Source organism: Chanos chanos, chromosome 7 (assembly GCF_902362185.1).
Source record: "Chanos chanos chromosome 7, fChaCha1.1, whole genome shotgun sequence".
Lineage (NCBI taxonomy): Eukaryota > Metazoa > Chordata > Actinopteri > Gonorynchiformes > Chanidae > Chanos > Chanos chanos.
The window spans coordinates 15461025-15481620 of record NC_044501.1 but is presented as its reverse complement, the minus strand read 5'-3'; the positions used below and the strand labels follow the sequence as shown (position 1 = coordinate 15481620).

The window sequence follows — 20596 nt, the reverse complement described above, 5'->3', positions numbered from 1 at the left end:
TGGCATATCAAGTAAGCCCTCCCCATCAAACATTTTTGGCCTGGCTTTGTTGCTTTAGTCTACTACCTGATCAAAAAAAAAAAAAAAAAAAGGCCAGGCTAGTGCTAGGACAGCTTTGAAAGGCTATGACACAGTGCTTGGAGCTCTGCTCTGAAGTACAAAGGCCTAGAGCCCTGACTTTTTTTTTTTTTTTTTTTTTTTTTTTTTTCAACACAGCCAGTCGGGGAGAAGAGACCCCGAAGATTTGTGCTTATTTAAAAGTGTGGCCTCTCATTAGGACTATTTGTTCTCTTTGCTTCTCTTGCTCCACTCCCTGTAGGGCCAACCAGGCTTGCTAATACACTTGTCTCATGCTGATATAGATTAGAAGTGTGGAATGAAGTGAAGTGGATTTGGCTAATTGGACTGGGGATTGAGCGGCATGGCGTTCCGCCGTTTGCGCTTGCAAAAAAAAAAAAAAAAAAGAAAGAAAAAAAAAGAAAAAGAAAAGCAAAGGAAAACATGTCCCTCCGGTATTTTTCTTTCTTTCATTTTTTTTTTTTTTTTTTAATTGTGTACCACTTAAAAGGCTAATTTTTAGGAAAATGAAACTCGAAAAACAAACAGCCCTCAGACTCGTACTTGTTGTTCTAGTTAGTAGGGTCAAAAATCACCTTTGCCGAAGATGTTTCTTTTGTAGCTGTTTTTATTGTTCTCATTTGTTGTTTCATAATGAGTGAAATTGCCACTCCGCAACGGCTTGGTGCATAATGTTTCGTGTGCCGCACCACATATCAGACATAAACGGGCGCCGCTTCCCAGATCAGAAACTCGGGGGGGGGGAGGAGGAGACTTCCTGAACAAGGTGGGGGGCAGAGGGGTGTTGTTCCGTTCGTTCCCTTGACACATCACTGTCTCTTTCACCCTTTCTCACGCCAAGAGCAAGACCGTCCTCACATTCCACCGTCGGTTCATTTGCTCTCTGAGGAGAACTGGAGATGAACCCAATGACTCCAAACAATTTCCCAGTCCTCAGTGCTCCTAAACTTAAGTCCATGTTAACGCTATAATCTGAACCTTTGCGGACGTTGTGCGAGTGACGACCCTAGCATTTTCATTTCTGCTTGTGTTACCGTGGGCTCGCGTTTATCCACGTAACATTTCAATGAGACTTTAGACCGTGTTACTTCCTGCCATGCTGTAACATGGAAAAAAAAGAGTGATGACGTCAAGAATGTGTGTTTTGTGAGAACAATGCCAAGGTTGACATAAACTTGAGTGGAAGGAGTGAGAGAGCGAACAGTTTCCTGTCAGGAGAAATATGAACTGTCTTGTTTCTGTATCAGACTCCACAAGAGACACTGGGGGAAATGTCTCGGGCTAAATTCTTCGACTATAACGTCAGGGTAGCTGAATGGGATTTGGTCAGAGATCTAAAATCAGGGAGTTTGGAAATGTGTGACTGTCATATCACAGGTTTTTGTCCTCCGTGCGCCCTATAATCCCTCAGCTGTCTCATGAGACCTGGCGTCACATACAAAACCAGAAAAGGATATTCTTTTCTAGTGCAGAGTTTTCTTTTTTAAGCAAATAAATAAATGAATAATACTTTAAAAAGAATAAATAAATAAATACATCATTAAAAATAAAAATTAAAAGTTAATTTGTTAATGACATGCTATGCAGCCAAACTCACAGACTCAGCCGGAGCAAACCGCAACAGTTCAGAGCTGTTTTGATTTTAATGATAAATGCAAAGCATTTGAAGTCAAATAAATAAAATCCCTGATTTGTTAACTTTCCATGTACAATTCTTTTGAAGTTCCATTGGAAATCACTGCCCTCTCAGAACTGCTCCTCATTCAAAACGAGTGTAGATCACATAAGAGGAAAAACTTTGGAGCAGTACATCAAAATAGCGAGCCCTGACAGAGCCCACCCGTAGATCCTGAGTGCACATGAAAGATGACAGAGAGAATGTGTCTCAGAACGGCTCTGAGGTATTTATTATTCATGTCAAAAAGAAAATCTGTAATTCTGAAAACAGAGAGGGTCAGCCTGCGGAGTAAGTGAGACTATTATGTCCTGGGATTACGCAGAGAAAGAAGTGAAACCTCTTTTTCCACTTGAACGGCATCATCACCCACATGCACCGTATACAGTTTCTCCCCCCCTCAGGTCCCACCCACACAGCGCCACTCATACTCGGTGTTGCACTGTCTCTGGCTGTTTACACAGTTCTTCTTCCTCTTCTTCTTCCTCTTCTTCTTCTTCTTCTTCTTCTTCTTCTTCTTCTTCCTTTATCAAAAACGTTGAAAAACTTCCCACGGACAATGCTACGAACCATGATGACAAAATGCTTGATTAAATTTCAGACATGTTCAGTTACAGACTGTTAGTCCAGTGAATATATCTACATGATGTGGGTCTATAAAAAATGATCGGGACACAAATCCTCTGTGTAAACAACACACATATGGGCATTAACTCTTAACCTTGCACCATAGACGGAGAAACATTGTGCCTGCTAATTCAGAGAACTAATGAAAAGTTAACAGTCATTTAAACAAGCCCTGTGTGACTGCTTTATAGGTAAACCAATGTATATTCAGTGGTCTGTGTCCTCTTGTAAGAACAGATGGGGAATGCTATATCTGGCTGCTTTGTCCTTCATGGCACAGAAGGGGTTCTCATTATCTCTGTTTTTGTAATCACTTACAAGGTCAAATGATTCAGGTCATATTTCTGTTACATTTGACTTAAATTAAACCTACATTTTTTTTTGCTAATTATAATCCAGTTAATCTTTTCTCAGTGGCATAACCTAAGCAGCACAGTCTTGGAAAACCAGTTTAAACATTTGTGCATGCTAGTCTAAAATATTCCAAGACTCAAAGATTTTACAAAACACAGTTTGTTGTTACTAAGTGATTTGGGATGAAATGATATATCACTACAGAACCTTGCTATGTCTACACGTATGTTCACACTATGAAACGACTGGTTTGATGGCTCCAATCCTCAAAAGTCGTTTTACGATTGTTCTAAAACTACCCAGAGGTGTTAATCAGTGAAAGTGTGAATAGCGTTTCCTGTGTGTCCCAGCCTTCAGCACTAAATAAGTAAAACCTATGGGGGCAGCTTCAAAGAAGGAAACTTGGTCATTTCTGACAGAACATCTTGACTGTCTTTAGTGTTTTTCCAATCTACCCCTTTAAACTACACCAGCCTAATCATATCTGCTTTATTCCATTACCAGCATACTTGGTTCAACGCATCAACAGATCAGCCTGATCCTGAATTCAAAGAATCAGATGTGACACTGCTACAGTAAACTAAACTTTAAGGGGAAAGAAGACAGTCCTATAGGATTAGATTTAGAAACACTATTTTGAATTGTTCATGTTGAAATAGTACTAAGTCTGTTTTGTGACAGGAAGCCAGTGTTCATACTACACAGTTACTATGGTCACTCATGCATACCACAGGCTGACAAAACAAACCGCATGGATGTCACACCCTGTTCTTTCTCATGGCAGCCAGTATACCAGCTGTTCTTGGCTAACCAAACAATTTCCAATTGCATTGGAATGTAAATGAACTAAAACACATAATCTATTAAATTGGAAGGCTTGGTTCAACTAAAAAAAAAAAAAAAAAAACCCTTGGGAAGATGTCAAAATCAAATCCAGATTCAATGTCGTCTGGTTTTGTAAACATAACCACGTTGTTCCAGTCAAGGTAGAGCGGCGAACTGGTGACATAATACTGTTATGCATCATCGAACTTTTATGGGCACCCCTTGTTATTTGTTTGACAGTATAAAAACAAAAGTGATAAAATAGGGTATGTACAGGATTCCATATGTCAGTCATGAGTGAGTTTTATGAGTCTCACATGCTAATCCAGTCTGGACCACCGGAGAGCTGTAACAACACCTTGAAGTGTGATTTAATCAACAATGTTCTTGGTTTTGCATTTTTATCACCAATTTAGCTCTCTTGAATGAAATTCTTCTGGGTAAGACTGACTGCTTGATTTAAATCTTCATTGTGCTCTGTTTCTGCACATTGCCAAGAATCTCTAGGATATTTCAGACTTTGCGTATTTTTGCTGAATTTTCAGTGTCTGATGGAGGTTTGCCAGTTTAAGAGGATTAAAAATACTTTTTTTCAAGGAGAATTAAGTGACAGCGGTTATATAAAATGAATGAGTGTAAGGACATAAGGCTTGTTGGCCCTAGTTTTTGCAGGTATCAGAATTCGCTGTATGTCTGCAAAAGGCCAGGATACTCATGAAACATACTCTGTAAATATAGCAAGATTCACTACTAAAATCCTACAAATCTTAGGGAACAGTTAAGGAGAATATCTAGTATGACCATAACTGGGCATCATTAATGATGCAATTACCAAAAAAAAAATGTATTATGATTATGTAGGTAAATCTCCAAAGAATGTATTCTTATTAAAAATTACACAGAAAAATTCAAATAACAGACATGTTTGGTAACTACTGATTTTTTTGGTTTGATAAAATTACTTCTGCAGTAAAACACAGCATAAGTCTTACGCAGTGGGTGCTCCCCAATCACAGGTCTGAACAAAAGCTCTCTTGCCCTTTTGTCCCACAATGATTCTTACACAGAAACCCAGTGGGGTTTGGGGAACAGGGTTAAGATGGAGCCTTGCCTTTCAGTAGCTAAATGACTGAACAAAGGAGAAAAGTTAGCGTGAGATTAAGGGAGAAGAACAAGAGCTTAGAGAGTGCCATTTTAACCAAAGGGTGTTAGGGAGCTCCAGGAAACTGATGTGGATTCTCTCTTTCTCTCTGTTTTGTAGGAGCTTCATGAATTGATTTGCCACAGTGGTAAATTCCTAAAACAAAAAAAAAAAAAAAAACGTACAGTGCTGCCTGATTTCCTCAGAGGAGGTGTTCAGCAGATATGATAATAAAACAGGGAAAAAGGAATCAAGGAGAAATTGGGTATCATTAAGATGCATCGCCAGCCCCTGGTTCTCTTTCCTGCTGATGGCAAAAGTAGCAAAGTTCAATTATGCTAAATTAATTTACCAAGCTGTTTTAAATAACAATGTCTGCTGCATTAATGAAAGCACTTCAACATGAATCAGAGACAAATACTTAGTGGTAAAAAATGTGAACCATGAATAGGTGAAGATGGCAATCCTCAAATACTCCAGCCTAGAGAAAGGTTTTACTCACAAATTTAATGCAAAATTATGTTATCTATAATTGCATGACTTATCAGGGAGGATTTTATTTGTGAAATTCCATTTCAAGCACTCTCTCCTCCAGTGACTCTTTTTCAGTGTGCTCTAAAGATGTCCACATTAATGGCATTCTGGTTATTGTAGTAAAAAAAAAAAAAAAAAAGTACAGCAGCATGGCATAGCACCATGACATGAAAACACATAAGGAAAAAAAGAAAGAAAGAAAGAAAGAAAGAAAGAAAGAAAGAAAGAAAGAAAAAGAGCCAAGCTTAACAACTTAGTCAGTGTTATTCTCACTCCTCTTAGCCACACAGTAATTGATAAAATAAATAAATAAATAAATAAATAAAAATAAAATAATAAAGTGGGCATCTCAAATATGCTTCTCCATTAAGCTAAAAATTAAGGCATCTTATGGAATTTCTTTGTGTTTTAAAACAATTTGGGCCTGTTACCGGCGGTCACAGTTGGCAGTTGTGTGAGCCAGTTCTTGAGAAACTAGATATGGGGTACACTTTTTTTTTTTTTCTTTTTTTACAAGTGCTTCTTTCCTGCCACCACATCCTCATTTTTTTTCACTAGTACTTAACGAAGGCACATAAGCTCAGGCTATAAACTGTCCCCGTCATGTGACAGGGATGGCTGGCGAATTTTGTCGGAACAGTAAAAAAATGGGAATGAGAAACAGACATGCATGAAGCAATTAAGCCACAAAGTGGGTGTAAGTGTGTCATTATTCTGAATTTTGATGCTTGACAACATCATGAAATATTTATGTAATCATCAGTCTCATCACTAAAAGGGGCTGTTTTTTTTTTTTTTTTTTTAATTTTATTTTTTGGTGCCGTCTGCTTAGCATATGTTGTACAGTTGTTATTCACAACATTCCACAAATGAAATCTGTAACATATCAGTTTCAAATATTCAAATAAAATCACCCTTAATTCCCTTTCACCCCCTAAAATAAAATACCTGTCTTTAGAAAACACTGCTATTCAAAACTATCAACACATGTGTTGAAATAGTACCTATGGGATTCAGATATGGAGAGTGAGCTATTCTGCTGTGTATCTTTATAGAGGTACTGGAATGTTAAGGCCAAAAAAAAAAAAAAAAAATGTGGGCTTTGGCTTGTCAGCAAGATATAAAAGTCTTCATTATTTTGAGCGAAAATTATGCCTGGCATTTATGGACAAAAATGTACCTCTGGCAGAAATTTAGAGAATACAAATCTAAATGTTTGGTTTTGAATAACTGGAGCCAAGTCCAACACTGTTCTGCCATATAATTAAACTATGACTGTAGGACAGAACTGAATATCCTTTTCAGTTGTCAGCTATGGAGAATCGCTTCATCAGTTTACCAGTTTTTATCCCAAGTGTGGAAACAGTGTTTAGAAACTACTGTGTGGCAAGAAAAAGATAAGGATAACAAAGTAATGAGTTAACTACACAGCCTTGGCAGACTTAGCTGTGTTATACGTGTCTTTGGATTTTCCACATTCAGCTGCATATTTATTCCTAAAACTGAGCAAAATGGCCCTACAGCACACTCAACTCCCACATACACATAAACACATTGAGAGCAAATGAACAAAAGACTTCACTGTTACAGTTATAGATGACTGCATGTGCATTGGCCATTACCGGTTGGAGTGTGAAAAACCCACGTTACACTGCTGTTTAACTTAAAGTACTGAAGGTGCAGTGTGCTTTTGCTTATTGTGATGCATAGGATAAATGTACATTTAAAACCAACATGTGAAATGCATTATTACAAAAGCATGACTTTTCAGAAAACAAAGAGTAATTCAAGTACAAGCCTTTTCTACTCATAGCAACCATGTGTCCGCATTAAAAGATATATATATATATATATATATATATATATATATATATATATATATATATATATATATATATATATATATATATATATATGAAATGAAAAAAAACAAATGAATAGAACATAGTGTGTTGCTGACTTCAGTCAGTATTCCTCCATGTAGATTATGTTAATAGTTACCGGTGACACAAAACTGAAAACACCAGTCTGGTGAATGGCATCCGACAAACCAACCAATGAGCTGGCCAAGACTGCATATTCAGTTGAGGCCTTATCTCTGACTTGTGGCAATTGCCTCACGGTTATCGAAGCAGATCCTCCTGAATGCTCAGAGAGGGAGCGCGAGGCAATCTGTGGGAGGGTGTTGGGAAAAGATGGAACCGGGATGTAGATTGGCTAGTGCTAATGTCTGCTCCCTGACCAAACTTAAAATTTCCATCCTGCTACAGGATTCTTACATCAGCACCAATTTTACTCCACCTTTCTACCCCTGTGTTAGTTATGCGACATGTATTCAAACAAAATATTTGAACTGAACATGTTCAAACAACTGCGAGGTTTACAGAACAGGATGTACAACAACTCCAGGCATAACACACACACACACATCCAGATAGCTTGTGAACAATTTGTATAATTTCTTTTTTTTTTTTTTTTAACACCATTTGAAATGTATAAATTAACAACAAATCCAACCGAAGCTTTTAGAAAATGCTTTTGATTAGCGTTAGATAATGTATCATGACAAATCACATATTGTATTTGTCTGACTTCCTAATTCAAGCCTTTAAGTCAAAAATGACAATTAAATGATTGTCAAGGAGTCATACCATTGTGATGTATCAATCCATGCTTCATGCATGAATAATTTCATCTTATTTAGTGAACAGCTGATTATTCTATAGACCATTTGATATATATATATATATATATATATATATAGAGAGAGAGAGAGAGAGAGAGAGAGAGAGAGAGAGAGAGAGAGAGAGAGTAAATTATGATCAATTCTGGCTAATATCAACATTCAAATAAAAATGTACAGTGCATTGCTGCTAGTCATGATCATTTAAATGACCTTAGTTGTATATGCCTCACCATGCACTTTTGTCTCTGAATAGTCGTTCAAATTAATATTGATGTGGTCAATCAAAAGTGCTCTGTGTTTAACAAGTTAAGCATTACCTGATATTCACAGTTTGCCACACACTCAGATACTAAAATTTCACATTACTTTTAAGTGTTACTTACTTCGAGTATTCATGAATATGATTCCATTATTCATTTTTTCTACAAAAGCAGAGATTCACCCATTGCTGAAGCAAAACTCTTGCTTTACATGTCCATTTAAAAAAAAATAGAAAAGAAAAAAAGAGCTGGGTTCTATATAATACATGTTTTGATATTTGGTGTCATTGACTGGTGTGGAGAAAGAGAGACAAATTTGCTTCCAGACAGCCGAGGGTAACATATCTGCCAGACATCTATCACACAGATCTCTTCAGAGCCGAGCTTTTCATATTTGTTTGCCTGGACAGCGTGGAGGCAACATGTTTAGGTATCTAAAATGGTGCCTAAATGCCTTACGTCATCTACACGCAAAAACTGCACAGAAAACAATTACATCTGTCAATCTTATTTACATCCGATGTTAATGACTACAAGGAAACACATCAGACTTTAAAATGACTGTAATTAAGGAAGACAGTGAAAGAAAAAAAAAAAAGAGATGACATGAGACTGACAGATGAAGAAAAAATGCAGTAACCTTCTTTTTTGCCAATTAGAAAGTGTTTTATTCCCTTTTTTATATCTTTAATGTTAGAAAAATATTCAATGTTTTTCTTTCTTTCTTTTTTTAATGCAATTAATCTTCAAGTCTCTATTCGGCTCTTTGCGAACAGCAAAGTTTGGCCCTTTTTTTAACTACAAGAAAATGGAAAGCAAAATCTTCCTTGAAGTCAGCAAAGTAGAAACAGCAAACATCATATCTGATGCTGAATAGAGAGCAAGTTTCATCCATATGTGGCATCAAAGCTGGAACTATTATGTGCTGTACATCCTTGTTTCAGTATATGCTGTTTGCATGTCTGAAATCATCACAAAATCCATTGAATTCCTCCACCATTCAATTTTGATTTTCAAGGTTAGCACCTACAGCTCCTTTATAATACCAGTCATGCACAGAATAATAAAAATAAATTGGATTTCTGAACAATATGCTGGATGCATTATTGCCAAATATGACCTTGAAGGTACCCATGATACCCAAATGTTGTAACAGAAAAGAATTGGTTTTGTTTGAAATGTTTCAATGAATATGTGGACTTAGAAGGCCATCAAACTTTTTGAACATTTGTAATTCTTGTATAGCCAGGCTGGTTAACCTTTAAAACATCATTTACGAGAGAAAGAAATGAACAGACCCTCAAATCACCTTTCAAGAGGCAGAGGAAAGAAAAAAAAAAAATCCATGTACCTGAACCCTGAGCTAATCTGCTTGGTTCCTGTGATCTTTAGTGGAACAGACAGATGATCTATGATTTTATGGGTGGCTAATGAAATGAGTCACAGACACTGGTGTCCTGAATTCAGTTCCAGATACATGCAAAGTTGCCATGGCTCTACTTTAGCTCTCCCGTCTATCCGCTGGGCTTTCTCTCCATTAGCCAAGACTGTGGAGGTCTCATGGCGGGCTTGGGTGGGAACAGCTTTTACCACACTGAGTGCATCTCAACAGGGGCCACCTGACAAGAGGAATCGGCTCTCTGCTTGACACACAGCTAACACTGTTTACCTTGCAGTGTGCTACAGAGACTGTTCCATTCACCTGGAGAACACAGGAAAAAGTGTGCATGGCATCAGCTGAAGCAAAGGCTTGTCTAATTGACTGTGGTAAAGCCAAGGGAATGTTTCTGTCACGACGAAACACTGGACTGTTGCTCAGGTAAGTGGGGGTAGAAGGATACAGAAAAGTGAATTTTAGAGCGAACAATATGGCTCACGTCATAATGCATATGCTTTAAATTGTACACCGTATTGATGTAACTGGTTGAGAACATAACATTAATTCCCATGAGTGATGTCACTGGTTTGATTTGTCTATATCAGAGTATTGGTAATCAAAAAATCAGGGCAAAAACAAGCAGTCATAATCTGCTTTAATATAAATGCCAGCACAGCCAGTTGGATGTGTGTGAGTGTACGTCAGAGGATTATGTCTGTCTTATGTCTGATTTTTTTTTTTTTTCGTCCCAGCACTCTAGTGCCATCCCATATATATTCAACAGAGAGCATTAACGAAAAGGTGACCCTCTCACAAAGCGTCTCCAAACGCATGACTCAAACAGCCATCCAAGTCAACAGCATGCTCATCTCTCATCCAAATCACATGAAGAGCTTGCCGAGACTCATGAAGTGCATGAAAAAAGAGACAGAGACAAAGAGAGAGAGAGAGAGAGAGAGAGAGAAAGAGAGAGAGAGAGAGAGAGAGAGAGAGAGAAGAGAGTGAGAGAGAGAGAGAGAGAGAGAGAGAGAGAGAGAGAGAGAGAGAGAGAGAGAGAGAAAGCCACAAGACAAATGACCCAGGTAAAACAAGAGGGGGATTGGACATCTTACGCTGTGTTGCATTGTCCTCCAGACAATCCTCTGGGAAGCAGTAGCAAAACAGAGAAAAAGAGAGAATTTCATTGAAAGGGTAGATAGATGAAAAAAAGTAGGAGAGAGAGAGAGAGAGAGAGATGTAGAGAGAGACATAAATATACCTTGTGTGAGCATGACAGATATAAATATATGCATTAGACAAGAAAGCAATATGTACTATTACATTTGATGAATGGCACTGCTAAGATATTCAATTCCTTTCCTCTCGCTATCTGCAACAGAAACCATATGCAAGGTTCCTAAATGCAGTCTCCTTAATCAACATTTCTTTTACTGTCATTCATCTCCACTATAATCCGTGCAAGTTAATTTCAGATGAATCGCTCACAGAGCAGACTGGCAAATATCATCCGTACTTACAAACGTTCAAGATATGAACTAAATGTTGTAAGTTTTCCATGTGCTTGTAAACTGCTCAGATTACACATAACTGGATCCTGACATATGCAGTGAGAGGGAGAGAGAGAGAGAGAGAGAGAGAGAAAGGATCTTGCTCGTCCTCCTTTGAAGTTACACACTTTTATCACCTTATTTTTTATGGTTCAATCCATGAAGTAAAAAAAAAAAAAAATGAGGATACCATGTACCAGTGAGTAAAACAGTATTTCAGCTGAATCTTCACTTGACTAACCCTCTACCCTTTTCTGATTATTATATCACTACAGTATCAAACTCAAAAGGTGATAGGCCATCGCTAAGTCTTTATTCCTCTTGAAAGAAATACGAATGAAATAACACAAAAATAAAATGATCAAAGTGTCAAAACTTTCTATTGTTTACAACATCTAATTCATTGTGCATAATCAACTGTATCGCACAATCTATTGTCTCTAACAGGCAGTAAAGTATTGTGATGTCTCTTTGACAGCTTTATGCAGTGTCTTTAATCCTTTAGTTAGTATTTACATATTTAGCCTACTACACTGTGTCAGAGGAGCAGTTTCAAATGGACGGACTGCATATTTGTGCAGTCTACATTTGGTATTACCACAGAAGTTGGACAATCCACTTAGGGAGCAAAACCATATCGATGTAAAAACATAACAAAACAGTTTCCAGGACATTTAACCCAAAAAGCCATAGTATTCATCATATTCCCACTGTGACCCATTTGCTACCTACTTACCAGCCTTTCTAAACTGGTGCCAGCGGCTGTGGTGGGCCTCTCCTCTGGGTTATAGGGCCGGAAGCGGGCATTGAACACGTCTGAGATACCACGGGCAGACCTACCCATTCCGGCTGGTTTGGGATGACCGCATCCCTGAAACACCTATAATTATGACCAGAAGTGCATCAGTTTGTGTGGTTAGACCATAAAAACTTTGGTTTATTGGATTTTTTTTTCTTTTTAAATGAAAGGTGAGAAAGCAAGCATGAGTCTAGTATGCATGATTCTGGCATCCCTGTTTTTCTAGATTTTTATTCTTAACTCAAACGATAAAGTATCCCAAATACCTTCGGCTCAAATACAAGAACAGGTAGTTTTCAGTTTAAATCTTACAATTGAGAAGAGACAAAACTTGGTCTTTGTCTTTAACTATATCTGAAAATTCTTCTAATTTTAATTCAAATTCTTTGCCATTCCAAAGAATGTCCAGGCAAGGAAGAATCCTTTAAGCACTGGCGTTCCAAATACATTATTCAGCCACGTTCTTCCGACTGGCTGGTTGCTGTTGTATGGAGCTAATAGACAAATAAATAAACCAGCAGCAAATGGAAACGCCAATGTGAGTCCACAACACAGAGAACACAATCTAATTTCAAGGGCTCTGAACATTGTAGCTTTGAGATGTTTTTATCTGAATACTGAAAGAGTGAAATGTACCCTGTTTTAACCTTCTGAAGTACACCATCCCAAATCTGTGTTCATAATTAACAGTGTAAATTTGATGAGATGAATTGGTTATGTTCAAACTCTGAATTATGAACATTCAGATTAAATCATTTCAATATGTTTTAATTGTGAATAATTGCATAGTTATTTCAACAAACCTGAAAAAAAAAAAAAGGAAAAAAAAGAAAAAGCTTCAGTGCTCAAGCATCAGAAATGATCAGTAAATAGTTTTGTGTAGTTTTCATGGATAGTCTAAAACTAAAATGCAACATTTGTGAGAAATTCTTCAGTATCTTTTGGGTTGAATGTTGACTGCAGCTCATTGCACATTTACACTGACCTCCATGTGGACCTCCATAAGGGACATTTAAGTCATTTTCCTGAGGAAAGCTGCCTTTTCACTTTACCTGAAAAAGCCTTCAGAACTGTCGGTTTATGAGATGTGTCACAGTCTTGCATATTTCCCTAGCCATTATGGCTAAAATGAAAAATGTATGGATGTGTTTTCGAAGTAATGTCAAGAGGTTTGTATCTCTTCTGAGTACTAAAGCTTGACTGTATACGGCTGCATGAATAAGACAGCCATATTGAAAACTTTGTCGTTTTGACCGCAGTGAATGACAGAAATTGCTTAGGGCGATATACAGCTAAACCGAGGTTATACGGATAGCTCTAGGTTATTCTTACATCTTAAAACGAACATAAAGAGAGTGATTTCAACTACTTCTCACTGAGCTAAACGTCATTTTATGTGATGTCTCATAAAACTAGGCCATTATTTCCAATTACACAAATGTCTCCATTTTATGACTGTAGTACTTATGGTCTTTTGAAACGTGTATTCTTGATCAACATAATCAGGGTAGTCATGCTAAGCTATTGCTCCTATGCCTAATGATACTGAAAAGACTGGAAATCCTTCCTCCTACACAAAAGTACACTTTAGAAACAAGGTTATCTTCAACCCATCACAATCCAGATTGCAGAGTCAAATTTGAATTTCTTTATCTCTAAGAAGGTTTGATATTGCACTGTCTGTAATAGAGAGCTGAGGTCTGGAGTCACACAGTTTTGGAGAGGTTCCAACTGTGCTGGCTCCACAGAATTTTCCTGCCTTTTTAATACATTTCAGCCTTGGTAATAATAGTAAGGTCAAGCTCAAAGAAACCCTTGATTACATTAATCTTAATAAGAAACTGAGTGGCTATTTCCTTTTCTGGGTACCAGGAGAGAAAACTTAACCGGTAATAGCCTTCCATTTCCTAACAACTGTATACTGATGATGCTCTGGACCATTATATGGACGACCTGGTTTCAAGTAACTTGACAAGTATGATTTCAGAGAAATTATTAACATGTGCTATGAGAATACAATCTAAACACATACATATTGTTATAGGGCATCATTATGCATGTAGTGCTAGAGTGCAGCTAAACAATATGTAACTATAGTGAAGTTACACTGTACCTTAAGACAGTAACACATAAGTTAGGTGGAGCTTTTGTAGTTGTGGAGGCATATTATACAATACACTTTGTTTAGATTTTTTTTCTTTTCTTTTAAAATAATAGACTTATATGGGTTTGTGCATCTACTTTACCTTGGCTGAGACCTGCATACTATTGTCCTGCATAGTCATGATAGCCTCGGAGATCTTGACGTCAATAGGCTCCATCACAGCCTCAATGTTGAATGGGCCCTCCAGCCTCTCTGCCACCAGCAACATGGCATCTGTCACAACAGAATAAGAAGAGTTGGAAACAGTTGACTCCTGCTCGCCCCCTCCCCCAACACACGCGCACACACACACACACACACACACACACACACACACACACACACACACACCACAAGTTCTGCACCACTTAGTATTACTTTGGGATAGAATGCCTTAACACTGTTTCTCAGATACCTTTGGCATTATAATTGTTTCTTTTTTTCATTCAGACACATCTGGTTTCTTTTCAAAGCTTCAGATCATGAGAAAATGCATTGATTCTCACAGTCTAATTCCCTCAGCCACTCCTCTCCAGTTGCTTAACTTGCAAACACTCAGATACTCAAAAACAATCAGTCACAGTGGATACACATAAATGAAAACTGTTCCTAGAATGGTTTTTGACAACTTGACAATGCCAAACAAGCTGTTGCCTGGTGCTAATTAAAGTGTGCGCATCCTGAAACCTTATTTGCATGAAGAGAGACTGCTATAAAGAAGCACCGATCATAAGCGCCTCACCTCCCTTTTCAGGGCACTAAATGACCTATTACCCAGTACATCTCATGCTATGCATATATTCTCAGGCACTGGCTCATTCACCTCATCAAAATGAATGAATCAAAACGAATTAATGAGCTGCACCAACATCCTTCAACATTGTCCCTTTGACAAATGAGGAACAGGGAAAGGCTGCATTGTACTTTGTGAAGCAAATGGATCTTATTCCAAACTGATTATCTAGGGCCTCTTTCTCATTAAACAAAGAGAAAGTCAGTGAAAGGAGGAAAGGGAAACACTATCAAAAACCATTTGGTCATAAAGTCGTAATTGTCTCCCTTGACATTTTAATATCACATTCTGGAGTTTCCCAACCACTAACCTCCCACAAACCAACCACAATTTAAATGAGTCTGTCTCCAAGCTTGCTATCAAAGAGGCGACAAAATAGCTGCCATCTACATAAAACGGCATGTCAGAATTCGAAGAGTAATATGCTAACTTGTTTGTGGATGTAGCTGGACATAAACGGGAGAATTGCTGTAATGACTCTAAAGGGGTTAAAGTCAATGGAATATAGGTGGAATGTTGATCTTAATTAAAAATACGTGTGCAGTAAGGAACACACGAAAAAGCTCTGTGCCAGAACAATAAATAAATAAATAAATGAAAATCTTTAAAGGCTAGACATGGTAAGTGAGCCAATATGCTTTATAGTACTTTTACTGATTTTGCCAACAACCATCTAAAAAGCAATATACCTTAGAAAGTGCCCCACAAGGAGGATCCTATTTCATAAGTTTTCTGCTGCAGCGTGCTATTGCAGAAGCCTTCTACCAGTACTCAAAAAAAAAAAAAAATCCTTACTATATAAAGGGGAAGTATGGAGTCTGGGACATCCAATATGGATGGTCAGCATCTCTCATATAAGTGAGGCCAGCTCAGCATATTGCACAATCTTAAACGTGATTACACGCATCACTTTGCACATGTCCTGCAAACATCAGATGAAGTTATAGAGTGTATTCATATACTATATGGTACATTGCTGACTACTTAGTATGTAAAGCAGCTTCAAATGAACTGAATGAAACTCAACGTGTTGGTCCATCCCTGCATGTTTTTTTTTTTCTTTTCTCCAATTAAGTAATATAATATTTCAGAAGAACCAGAATGAAAAATAAAAAAAAAAATCTGTTGCTATTCTTAGAGTGAAATTACTGTGTCTCAGAATAGATCTTGAACAAGTCTAGGGCTAAGCTATATGATGAGTGTGTTAAATAAACAGTTATTTAAAGACAAGTTAAACGATGTTCATTCTTGTTAAGGAAAATCTGTACGATGTGTATAGAGTTAATTCAGAATTCTTGTAAGGTTCTATAAGATCGTGACTTGTTCTTAAGCAATATGACCATAGAATCTTCATTTCCTGCAGTACACTGATATGGTAATATCTGATACACAGAGGTGCTGCTCTGGGAAGGAGGAAGAGAAGAAAATCAGATCAAGCCAAGATATTCCTTTTCACAGTCTTTGATAATTTATTAATGAATGCCACATATAGAAACTGGTGTTGAATTCTTAATTATAGAGTCGGTTAACTACAGATAACTGCCAAAATAATGGAAATTTCTGAGGAATGGAGGGATACATGGTATACTGAAAGCAATTTTGTCCACACAGGTATGGTTAATTTAAAAAAATGCCTATGGTTATGCACACAAATATTGGACTGGTCTAGCCACCCGTTATTTTGTATTTCGGTCTCCATAGCAAGAAGAGCATCCAAGTGACTTTAAGAGAAATAATTCTTGCGATGTACTTGGCTAGACCTTCAAGGATGAGGATGAGGAACAGTGACTTAGTAATACTGTAAATCTGACATAAAGATTAAGTTTCAGAATGGTTTGAGGGGTCCATAGTGGTTAAACTGGTTTGATGAGTATGGAAATGAAGTAAACCACAGCAATGTCACTCAGTTATGAAAGATTTTGGAACAGCAATAGGGTTTTCCATTGCAAACAACATCAAATAATGTTTTTTTTTTTTTTTTTCTTTTTTTAAATCTGGGAATGGCACCATATCGTTCCAAAAGAGTTATGGACACTTACAGTTATGAAGAATCTATGAAAAGGTGTACTGAAGCTGTTCTGATGTGCCATCAGGGCTCAATGCCCTATTTGGACACTTTACATTGGCACTTCATTCATTCTGGAAGTCACCTAGACAGAAACTTGAAAAGAACAGATCGTTTTGCCAAGTTGATTACATCTACTGGACAACATAATATATTTCAGAGTAAAACTTCATGACTTGTGCTAAAACTTGAAACAGCTGTTTCTTTCTTTACTTCTTTGCTTCTCTCTCTCTCTCTCTCTCTCTCTCTCTCTCTTCTCTCTCTCTCTCTCTCTCTCTCTCTCTCTTCTCTCTCTCTCTCTCTCTCTCCTTCTCTTCACTCTATCAAAAGGCTGTAGATTTCATTATCACATCCTATTCTTGTCTGCGACACAGGCGAATTCTGTGCCAGCAAAGTGATATTGGGAAGCAACCTCCAAGGACAAAGACAGGAAAAAAGTAAAGCACATCTGAGCCATTTTCTCTCCTGTAGACCAAATTACTCTGTATGGACTTTGGCGCAAATCGATTGAAAAAGATAGATGATTCACCGATTCCATCGTTTCATCGTTAAAAATCACGTGTTATTAATTTGTGCTCCTGTGGACCCTATTACCCGAGATAGGATGATGCTATTGATTGGTGGAAGGGCATTCACTTAAAAAAAATGAGTTAAGAAAAAAGGGATTTGATCTTTTCATTAGGTCCTGACTCGTCTATCAACAGAAGTTATAAAGCCGGCAGATACCGTAGAGGAGGTAGGCCAGGGCTTCCTTGTTTCATTACAGAAAACAGAAAGGTGAGAGTCAGCCAAAGATTTAGGAGCTGATAGTCAATTAGTGTTAAGAGTGGGGTTGGAGAGTATCTCTGGGGTGACCGTGCAACTGCAGGGCAAAAACAGTAAATGGACTGGCACACAAACCTGAAAAGCAATTAAAGCTTGGAGGGTGCTATATTGCAATCGTGAGCAATGTCACGGAAAAAAAAAAAAAAAAAAAAAACTAAACAGGAAAAAAAAAAAAAAAAAAAAAAAAATCAAATGCAGGGCTAAAAATTTGATTTTTTTCCCTGACATTTAGGAAAAAACTCTGAAACTCTGAAGTTTAATGTGCCTACCATGAAATTTTTGGTTATATGTACATTTGGAATTTAAAGTCACGTTATGACATTGTACAAGGCTGTGTAAATAGCTGTAATGTAGCTGCCTGCAATGAAATGAAACAGTTGAGTTTACACTCCATTTTCCTATCAGATATACTAGCTAAAAATGTGTACCAGGGCCACTATTTTTATCTGTATCTATATTTGTGGGGACTATAAAACAATTTGGATTTGTTTTCAGATAGAATACAGAAGTGGGTGGGGTTTAAACTGGAAGTGATTCAAAATAAAAAGAAAGGCCTATTTTTAGATGTAAATCCATTGCCACTGATAGTTTTCATATATCATGCAGTTGTTAACCCAGTCATAAAACTGAAAAGCTTTGAAAAATATCTCATAGCTGAACAATAGTAGCCTTAACCCATTAGTTGGACAACCAGAAGCCTAACCAAAAATATAAAATATGTAACACATGTGTAACATCACCACTATTCCCTTAATTTAGGGACTCTGGAGAAACAGAAAACCTGGACACCTCTCCCTTCCAAAAACCAGTAAATTCTCTATCCATATAGACATACCAACCATCAACATTAGCATGTCAACTATCTACATTTGGGGACTGTAAACCAGCAGATAAAAGAATGTGTGTGAAAAAAAACCGTCTACTGTGTGCTTAATGAAACATTATGTATTAAAAAAAAGAATGTATAAAAAAAGCTGGTGTTTGGGAGGGCACCACAGAAAAGCCCACTTCTAGTCCTGACTTCAAATCGAGGTCTCTACGGTGTTTCTGGCTTGGCTGGGCGTCAGTATGAACACAATTGGCAGTGTTCACAGGTGGGATGCTTGTAGAGGATCAAATCCCCATCTCTGAAACAGCGATTGGTCAGGGCACCAGATTAGCTGTGGGCAGATCTGAGGAGCGTAACGTGAACCTCCACGCACACGTAGGAGAAGCCCTCTGGTGAAAAGAAGCAGTCAGCGACTCCTTGTGTGTCAGAGGGGACATGTGGTAGTCTCAAACCCTCCATAGCTTACATAGGGGTTGTGCGAATTGTGGGGAAAGAGAAGCAAGGGAATTAGCCATGACTAAATTGAATGAAAAAGGAGGAAAATGCAAAAAGCAGAAACAAACAAACGAACAAAGACACAAACAAAGTTGAAAATGCATATATTTAACGTCAGCGCTATCAATATAAACTTGAGGTCGCACATTTTTCAGCCAAATATCTCAAAGATGGGCAAAGGGGAAAAAAAAGTCTTAAATCCGCTCAAAGGCAATGTGCTTGAGGAGTGGGAAAAAGTAGCGTAATACCTATCAGTTAAAACTTAAAACTACAGTTAGACATTTTAGAACATGACAAATATAATTTATGTAGGATATGGTGTTTATGTCTTTATATTGCTCTGGGCAAATCTGGGTTTTGGAGAGACACATGATGCCTCCCACTGGTATCCGTCTGGGATTTGGTCACACATTCCAAACAACTTTGCTTAGCATAGCCGGCTCCATCGTCTGACAATATGATGAGCCGCTGATCTGCTGTAACCTGCTAAAATATTGTTATGTTTTTTGCATCATTTAGAAGCATTTTGTCATTCATTCTGATCTATTCTTTTTTTATCCTATTTCAAGCAATGCAATAATTCATAGGCCTATGCATTTGAAGACAACTCTTGGTCATTTAAACTGAGTAGGCTATTCATATTATATCCTGTAAATTCTTCCAGTTCTGCTGCTGCTTGGAGCCCAGTGCCTTCTGCCTTTCAGGTAAACTGGCACTAGGGGCGAGGCCACATAAGGGCCAGGGTGGGCCAGTGCCACCCTAATTGACATCTGGCCCACCCAATCCAAAGTGTTGTAGCCTATGGTTTGAAAATGAGAGAAGGTAAAAAAACAACATAGCTTGTCACATGAGAAAATAAGTTCAAATAAAATGTATTTTATAAATTATAATTCAGCTCCACATGCTTTTAGAAATACGATTTTCTTTAATTTCGACTCTTATGCTTTATATGATTATATCCTAGAATGCTGTAGATACAGTGGAGATGGGTTAAGTATTAATCCTTAAAAAGCTGTAGGCTATATGTGTTCACTTGAATTAAAGGCCTGATTTATCAAAGACTAATGGATGTAATTCGTTTTTGCTGTGATAACTTGCCCCACTAATTTAGTCATGCTGTTTCTCTAAATGCAAATAATACTGACATGCACAAGAAATGAAGAGAATCAAAGGGCACAACACGCCACCGCAGTTTTTAGTCTATGATTAAAGTTAAAGTTTTACTGAAATTACTACCAGCAATAATGAACTTTTGGGGAGAAGTCATGCTGGACTTTATTGCAGGTCAGCTGGTCCACAGCACATTTGTTTGGTCAATAATGAAGATGATAAGAAGGACCACCCAGCCTTCAGAAACACAAGAGCATCTCGGATCCAGTCTGGTCAATGGTTGGAGTGTGTCGCTCTGAAAACTCTTGCTGAGACCAGGTCATAAGTGTACAGAATAAAGAGAAGGAGAGGGAATTTGCATCTCTGTCTTGTACATTAAAAATGGGGAAAAAAATGCCTCATGAAATAACTATATCGACTATCAATTAAGCT

General features: G+C 37.6%; 1 protein-coding gene across 1 annotated transcript in view; it reads right to left on the bottom strand.

Moving 5' to 3' along the window:
• Nucleotides 1-20596, bottom strand: part of gpc6a (glypican 6a) — a 125421-nt gene that overhangs the window by 8512 nt on the left and 96313 nt on the right. Inside the window, exons 5-6 of the mRNA XM_030779983.1 lie at nucleotides 14151-14281; nucleotides 11842-11985 (exon numbers count right to left, since the gene is read on the bottom strand). Coding sequence (XP_030635843.1) covers nucleotides 11842-11985; nucleotides 14151-14281 — 275 coding nt within the window. The remainder of the gene's footprint in view (nucleotides 1-11841; nucleotides 11986-14150; nucleotides 14282-20596) is intronic.